Source organism: Mobula hypostoma, chromosome 1 (assembly GCF_963921235.1).
Source record: "Mobula hypostoma chromosome 1, sMobHyp1.1, whole genome shotgun sequence".
Lineage (NCBI taxonomy): Eukaryota > Metazoa > Chordata > Chondrichthyes > Myliobatiformes > Myliobatidae > Mobula > Mobula hypostoma.
This window is the reverse complement of record NC_086097.1, coordinates 196,960,451-196,969,392: the sequence shown is the minus strand read 5'-3', so window position 1 is coordinate 196,969,392 and position 8,942 is coordinate 196,960,451. Positions and strand designations below refer to the sequence as shown.

The 8,942-nt window shown below is 40.9% G+C and overlaps 1 protein-coding gene across 1 annotated transcript in view; it reads right to left on the bottom strand.

Moving 5' to 3' along the window:
- Window positions 1-6,124: 6,124 nt before the first annotated feature.
- rock1 (Rho-associated, coiled-coil containing protein kinase 1) overlaps window positions 6,125-8,942 on the bottom strand; it is a 184,861-nt gene continuing 182,043 nt past the window's right edge. Inside the window, exon 33 of the mRNA XM_063062743.1 lies at window positions 6,125-7,532. Coding sequence (XP_062918813.1) covers window positions 7,529-7,532 — 4 coding nt within the window. The 3' untranslated portion in view covers window positions 6,125-7,528. The remainder of the gene's footprint in view (window positions 7,533-8,942) is intronic.

Here is an 8,942-nt window from a genome sequence, read left to right as displayed (position 1 = left end):
AGGCCAAATCCATGGACTCACCTGTTGCAGCCACTCAGGAGAGGAAGAGCCTCTGTGGGGCGAACTGGAATCTGCGCTGGGTTGGGGGCTGGCTCCTCCTATTAGTGCTGCTCTCTGATGGTTTCTCTGTGGGAGAACAAGCTGGAGTAGGACTATAATCATGTCACTCAGGGACTTAGGCTATATCATTTTTATTTTCTTTTTCTTTGTGAGGATATGTTTTTCTGAAATCATAACCATATAACTATTACAGCACAGGATCAGACCATCTCGGCCCTTCTAGTCCGTGCCGAACTCTTACTTTCACCTAGTCCCACCGACCTGCACTCAGCCCACAACCCTCCATTCCTTTCCTGTCCATATAGCTGTCCAATTTAACTTTAAATGACAACATCGAACCTGCTTCAACCACTTCTGCTGGAAGCTCGTTCCACGCAGCTACCACTCTGAGTAAAGAAGTTCCCCCTCATGTTACCCTTAAACTTTTGCCCTTTAACTCTAAACTCATGTCCTCTTGTCTGAATCTCCCCTGCTCTCAATGGAAAAAGCCTATCCACGTCAACTCTATCTATCCCCCTCATAATTTTAAATACCTCTATCAAGTCCCCCCTCAACCTTCTACGTTCCAGTGAATAAAGACCCAACTTGTTCAACCTTTCTCTGTAACTCAGGTGATGAAACCCAGGTAACATTCTAGTAAATCTTCTCTGTACTCTCTCTATTTTGTTGACATCTTTCCTATAATTCGGTGACCAAAACTGTACACAATACTCCAAATTTAGCCTCACCAATGCCTTATACAATTTCAACATTACATCCCAACCCCTATACTCAATGCTCTGATTTATAAAGGCCAGCATGCCAAAAGCTTTCTTCACCACCCTATCCACATGAGATTCCACCTCCAGGGAACTATGCACCATTATTCCTAGACCCCTGTTCTACTGCATTTTTCAATGCCCTACCATTTACCATGCATGTCCTATTTTGATTAGTCCTACCAAAATGTAGCACCTCACATTTATTAGCATTAAACTCCATCTGCCATCTTTCAGCCCACTCTTCTAACTGACCTAAATCTCTCTGCAAGCTTTGAAAACCTACTTCATTATCCACAACTCCACCAAACTTAGTATCATCTGCATACTTACTAATCCAATTTACCACCCCATCATCCAGATAATTAATGTATATGACAAACAACATTGGACCCAGTACAGATCCCTGAGGCACACCACTAGTCACCGGCCTCCAATCTGACAAACAGTTATCCACCACCACTCTCTGGTGTCTCCCATCCAGCCACTGCTGAATCCATGTTACTACTTCAATATTAATACCTAACGATTGAACCTTCCAAACCAACCTTCCATGTGGGTCCTTGTCAAAGGCCTTACTGAAGTCCATATAGACATCATCCACTGCTTTACCCTCGTCAACTTTCCTAGTAACCTCTTCAAAAAATTCAATAAGATTTGTCAAACATGACCTTCCATGCACAAATCCATGTTGACTGTTCCTAATCAGTCCCCGTCTATCCAGATAATTACATATACCATCTCTAAGAATACTTTCCATTAATTTACTCACCACTGACGTCAAACTCACAGGCCGATAATTGCTCGGTTTACTCCTAGAAGTCTTTTTAAACAATGGAACAACATGAGCAATACGCCAATCCTCCGGCACCATCCCCGTTTCTAATGACATTTGAAATATTTCTGTCGGAGCCCCTGCTATTTCCACACTAATTTCCCTCAAGGTCCTAGGGAATATCCTGTCAGGACCCTGAGACTTATCCACTTTTATATTCCTTAAAAGCTCCAGTACTTCGTCTTCTTTAATCATCATAGTTTCCATAACTTCCCTACCTGTTTCCCGTATCTTACACAATTCAATATCCTTCTCCTTGATGAATACCGAAGAAAAGAAATTGTTCAGAATCTCCCCCATCTCTTTTGGCTCCTCACATAGCCATCCACTCTGATTCTCTAAGGGACCAATTTTATCCCTCACTATCCTTTTGCTATTAGTACAACTGTAGAAACCCTTGGGATTTATTTTCACACTACTTGCCACAGCAACCTCCTATCTTCCTTTAGCTTTTCTAATTTCTTTCTGAAGATTCTTTTTACATTCTTAATATTCTTCGAGCACCTCATTTACTCCATGCCGCTTATATTTATTGTAGATATCTCTCTTTGTCCGAACCAAGTTTCCAATATTCCTTGAAAACCATGGCTCTCTCAAACTTTTAACCTTTCCTTTCAACCTAAAAGCAACATAAAGATTCTGTACTCTCCAAATTTCACCTTTAAATGACCTCCATTTCTCTATTACATTCTTCCCATAAATTAAATTGTCCCAATCCACTCCTCCTAAATCCTTTCACATCTCCTTAAAGTTAGCCTTTCTCCAACCAAAAATCTCAACCCTGGGTCCAGCCCTATCCTTCTCCATAATTATATTGAAACTAATAGCATTGCGATCACTGCACCCGAAGTGCTCCCCAACACAAACCTGCGTCACCTGACCTATCTCATTCCCTAACAGGAGATCCAACACTGCCCCTTCTCTCACTGGTACCTCTATGTATTGCTGCAAAACACTATCCTGCACACATTTTACAAACTCCAAACCATCCAGCCCTTTTACAGCATGGGCTTCCCAGTCTGTGCTGAAAGTTAAAATCTCCCACAATCACAACTTTGTGCTTACCACAAGTATCTGCTATCTCCTTACAAATTTGCTCCTCCAATTCTCGCTCCCCATTTGGTGGTCTATAATACACCCCCATAATAGTTACCACACCTTTCCCATTCCTCAATTCCATCCAAATAGCCTCCCTAGACGAGCCCTCTAATCTATCCTGCCAGAGCACTGCTGTAACATTTTCTCTGACAAGCAGTGCAACACTTCCCCCTCTTCTCCCTCCGATTCTATCACACCTGAAGCAATTAAATCCAGGAATATTTAGTTGCCAATCACACCCCTCCTGTAACCATGTTTCACTAATAACTACCACATCATACTTCCAGGTATCAATCCATGCTTTAAGTTCATCCACCTTTCTTATAATGCTCCTAGCAGTAAAATAAATGCATTTAAGAAATTTTCCACCTCTTACTCTCTGTTTCACTAATGGTGCAAACAACTTTACTATTTTCTTTTTCTTCCTTCTTCCCTACATCTGGTTCCCCTCCCCCCTCGTATCTTGTTTAAATCCACCACAGCCTCTCTAGCAAACCTACCTACAAAAATATTTTTTTCCCCTTGCAGTTCAGATGTAAACCGTCCTGCCAGAACAGGTCCCACCTTCCCTGGAAAACTGCCCAATTATCTATAAATCTGAAGCCCTCCCTCCTGCACCATGTCTTCAGCCACGTGTTGATCTGTGCTATCTTACTATTTCTAAACCCTCCTGCACGTGGCACTGGTAGCAATCCTGAGATTGCTATCCTGGAGGTCCTGTCCTTTAATTTGGCACCTAACTCCCTAAACTCACCTTTCAGGACCTCCTCACTCTTCCTCCCCACGTCATTGGTCCCTACATGGACCACGACATCCGGCTGCTCACCCTCCCTCGAGAATTCCGAGAACACGATCCAAGATATCGCGGACCTTGGCACTAGGGAGGCAACAGACCATCCGGGATTCTCGATCTCTTCCACAGAACCTCTTATCTGTCCCCCTAACTATCCAATCCCCTATCACTACTGCTCTCCTCTTTTCCCTCCTTCCCTTCTGAGTTGAGGGTCCCATCTCAGTGCCAGAGATGCAACCACTGCAACTTGTCCCTGGTCGGTTGTCCCCATCAACAGTATCCAAAACGATGTAGTTATTATTGGTGGGAACGGCCACAGGGGTGCTCTGCTCATTCTGTCTATTCCCCTTCCCTCTCCTGACAGTCACCCAGCTATCTGTCTCCTGACTCTTAAGGGTGACTATCTCCCTGTAACTCCTGTTTATTTCTGCCTCTGCCTCACGAATGATCTAAGTTCATCCAGCTCCAGCTCCCTAACTCGGTTTGTCAGGAGCTGCAGCTGGATGCACCTTTCGCAGTTGTAGTTATCAGGGACTATTGCGCTCACCCTGATTTCCCACATCCTGCAAATGGAGCTCTCAACTGCCCTAACTGCCTTCATTACCTACTCGTAAGGTACTTAGATTTATTAAAGGAACTTACCTGGCCTTACCTCACTTGGAGTGAAGCTCTTCCTCAGCCTCTGCTCGCTGAAGCCTCAGGAGCCAAAGCCTTCCTACTCTGTCTCCCTTTACTCCCTCGCCCGCTCCGCTAATCTGCTCTCCTTTTAAATACTCCCGCTGCCTCACGGTCCGACTTACACGCACTTGTGCAGTCGTGCCCCGTTCAACTGCCGAAATAAAACATACGTGTTATTTGTGCAATGTGCTGTTGGTAATGTGTGTTGCACCTTGGCTTTAGAGGAATGCCATTTCATATGGCTATATTCATGTACGGTTGAATAATAATAGATCCTGAACTTGACAAAAGCATACCTTCACATGAAGGACAACTTCCTGTTTTGTGTGACACTATAAAAGGGATAAACAGTTTAAAACAGGTTTGGCAGCTCAAACTGGGTAACAATGAGGCTTGTATGGTATATAAACCTATCACTATTTTGACCTCATGACTCAGCATGTGCTTTGTTCTATCATTTCTCATCAAGCCAAGTGATCAAACTTAATTCAATGAAGAGTGCAGATTGGCATGCTAAGAGCAGGATCAAGCATTGCTAAATATTGAATGCAATAAAAGACTGCATACATACAAAGTTTCAAAATGAACAGGTGATTGGCAGAGCTAAGCATTGTTACAAGCAATGAATTAGATCAAAACTCTGCAGTCTATAATTCCAATTGTGAATGGCCGTGGACAAATAAGCAACTAACAGAGTGGGCTCAAGTAGATCACCCTATCCCCAACAATGACTAGACCCAAGACACAAACTTGTCAAACATTTGCAACTATGTTTAATCAGAAGAGCTTTATAATTTCTCACAAGATCCTCAGCCATCACAGATACCCATCTCCCACCAATTTGATTCAATGTGACATCAAGAAATGGGTGACAGCAATGGGATACAGAAAAATCTATGAGATTAAGCAACCTCTCAGCTCTCGGGTTGAAGATCTGTACTCTAGAATAGCTGCATCTCTGGCCAGCCTACCTCAATATAGTAAGAGGAGTAACTATCCAAAAAATGGAAAATTAGCAGGTATATCTGATTAACAGAAGGACAAATCCAAGCTGACTTGTTACTGCTCATTCTATTCCAGACTCAATTAGCAGAGTGACGGAAGATGTCAACATGAACCAAACATGGACTAAAGTCTATAGTCTGTGGGGTTGTAAGCAATAAGCAGCATTTGACCAAATGTGGCATCAAGGTACTCTGGGGGGGGGGGGGGGAGAACTGGCTGTAATTGTCAAAGATCAATCATTTCAATGCCAGAACATCACTGAGGAGTTGGGCAATATACTTCTTGTAACCATCCTCTATTGCTTTATCAACTGGAAGTTCAGAAGTCTAACAAATGAAGTAGCCCATGTCCAGTTACAGCAAGTTCCAGATAACATGAGCTTATAAGTGGCAAGTAGAATTTTTGCTGCAGAAGTGCCAGATAACAAAATCATCCTTTAGACCGACTGTCTGCCTTTGATATTCCCCGCCTTCCACACCCCACCAAATCATTATCTTTCTTGCCAAGAGCTTACCTACATATCAACAGTATCACAGGAACTTGGGTAACCGTCTGAGAAGCACATCATTTGTTGGTGTGCTGCGATATATCCTGTCTGAAGCAACATAAGTCAATTAAGGTTATACAAAAAGCTCCAGGTCATGGCATTCTTTCCAAAGCAAAGAATTCTTTCTGAAACCTTGCTTCAGAACGATATTAACAATATTATCAAATACACATCAATCCTTTATTTTCTGTGCTGTTTTGCATTCATGGTATACATTTCTTCTGAGAATTAATATATTCTGCTTCAATAACATTCAGTCTACAAATCTTGGTATCAGATTCAATTAAGTCAAATCATCTGACAGGGGATGTTTGCAAGAACAATTTCCCATTATAGTAAAGACAGGTAAATACATATAGATATGTTTATTGGTACATACCAATCAGTGCGACTTTCAACATCACTTAAAATATGCGATCATCTTCAACAAAAATTCATTTTCCAGTGCTTTAATACATGTAACTGCAAAGCCTTTATATATTACATGGGAGGTACAGTAAGCCATATCATCCATTTTATGAATATATTCCTGCTGACTGGCAAAAATAAAACTGAAAATACAACAGTTCTTACTGGAGTGACTCCTGAAATAATACAGAAATAAATCTTATCTAATGCCATCCATAGTTCAAGTTTGCTGCAGGTTTTCCTATGTATAATTCCAACTGATTACAGGCAGTTTATTCATTTTCAAATCATATTCAAAATACCCAAAACAACTGTTCACAATGCAATGAAAATCGTTGAAGCTGGTGCAGTTACTTAAAATTTATGATGAATTATATGGCAGGAAAACAGTTCTTCAAAAGTAAGGCATCAACAGGATAATGTTATTCCTGTTGAAGTGTTTAAAAGTAGAATAATTTATGTTTTAAAACAGTGCACAATTTATCTGTTAAGTTAACGCTGTCTACCATCTGATAAGAATTCATTTAAAATGTAAGGCCATCTATTTATAAAATCATTACAAAATAATGTGCCTCGCAAAATACAAACCTGGTCTTTTGAATTACTGCTTATTCCATAATGCCTCTTTTATCCTTTTCTTTTTTTAAAAAAAAAAATGGTACATCAACATATCAACTACTATGGCTTTCCAAAAAACTCATGAGCGAAATATTCTGTCAAATTTTCCCAGTGCTAAACATTTCAATTTAAGCTTTTATTCTAGCAGACTGAATATCTTAAAGCCATGACATATTAAAGCTCTAATGGTCTCAACGGATATGCACAGAAGGCATGTAACTTGAGGCATAACAAATTCAATGTAACAATGTTTTTGTTAAAGCAGCCGACTCCACCTTCAAAGCAATTCTTTGTGTCTTGTACTATTTTCAGAAATCAATTTCACACAGTTCCCTCCTTGCTTTAGCATAAGCTATTCCCTCAAGTGCAGCTACCCTATCCCTTACTTGGTGAAGTAACACACACAAAAAAAACTTATGAGGCTGTTGCTGTTCTATAATGAGCTCTCTCCATGTTCACCTGCCTATTAGAGAGAAATCATCCGATATGTAGATTGCTATCTGCTGCAATCTAAAAAAAAAATGCTGGAATGGTAAATGTGCAACGAAAAGCCTTGCACACATTTCAAATAGTGCAGGAATAGAAAGTAGGTGAAAGGTGGAGATTAAATAATTTTAACCCTGAAATTTGTAACACTTAAATTGGAAGGAATCCACTTTGCACTTGCTTTCAATCTCACAAAGCCCTGCTTTCTTGAAAAGAATCTTGGATCCAAATTCCATAAATGGTTAGCTGAAAAAGAAAAGAAAAATCACAATCAACAGAACTTCTCCATATATCTGAAGTAAAAATGCCACCAAATAGTAGCAATTAGTTTGAAAATATGTTATTTTAACTGAATTTTACAGTAAGCCACTAAGAACATAAGACACAGGAGCAGGAGTCGGCCATCAGGCCTGTCGAGCCTGCTCCACCATTCAATAAGATCATGGCTGATCTGGCCTTGGACTCATCTCCACCGCTGCCTCATTGGGCAAAGAATTCTCCAGATTCACTACTCTCTGGGAAAAGCAGTTCCTCCTCATCTCCATCCTGACTCTACTCCCCCAAATCTTGAGACTATGTCTCCTAGTTCTAGTCTCACCTATCAGTGGAAACAACTTTCCTGCCTCTACCTTATATATTCCTTTCATAATTTTATAAATTTCTGTAAGATCTCTCATTCTTCTGAATTCCAGTGAGTACAGTCCCAGGCGACTCAATCTCTCCTCATAGTCTAACCCCCTCATCTCTGGAATCAATCTGGTGAACCCCCTATGCACCGCCTCCAAAGCCTATATATCCACTATTGGGGATTGAGTTCAAGAGTCACAAGGTAATGTTGCAGCTGAATTCCAGTGAGTTCAAAGCCACTATTTTCACGATAGTCATAAGCACCTACTTAATAAATCATTACTTCTACATCACCAAAGCCAGATATCTTCCTCATTGTAATTTTTATTTCAGTCACGTGCCGTATTACTAGTTTTAGTTTCTTCCCATTCTTCAAACTACAACATCTTAACAAATTGACACCAAGCAGTTTGGACAGCAGTGTATGTTTTCGAAGCTCTTGCAATCTGGCATTCAGTCCCAAATTTCTGCATGTTTTGTGTGAACACGCGAGTTTTCCGAGCTGCTCTCGCACCAAATACATCAAAATCAGGTTTGTTATAACTGACATATATCATGAAATTTCTTATTTTGTGGTAGCAATACAGAGCAAGACAAAAAATAGTGACAATAAAATAATAAATACAACAAAAGAGGAATAGCGAGGTCGTGTTATGAGTCCGTGGACCATTCAGAGATCTGGTGGTAGAGTGGAAGAAAGTGTGGTTAAAATACTGAATGTGCCTCTTCAGGCTCCTGTACTTCCTCCCTGATGACGATAACAAGAAGAGGGCAACTCCCAGATGGTGAAGATATGCAAGTTGCTGCAGTAAATTGCCCCTAGCATGTAGGAGAGTGGCAGAGCCTGGGAATGTGGGCAGAATAAAATGAGAATGGTGCAGAATTAAAATGGATGCACATTGGTTAGCACTGACTCTGTGGACCCAAAGGACTTATGCCATTCCACATTGCTACCAGGCACATCACAAGAGTCAATTCAACAAGTGCCAGTCAGTCAAAGATACATTAGCTGAGGTGAAGCAAAGGCTT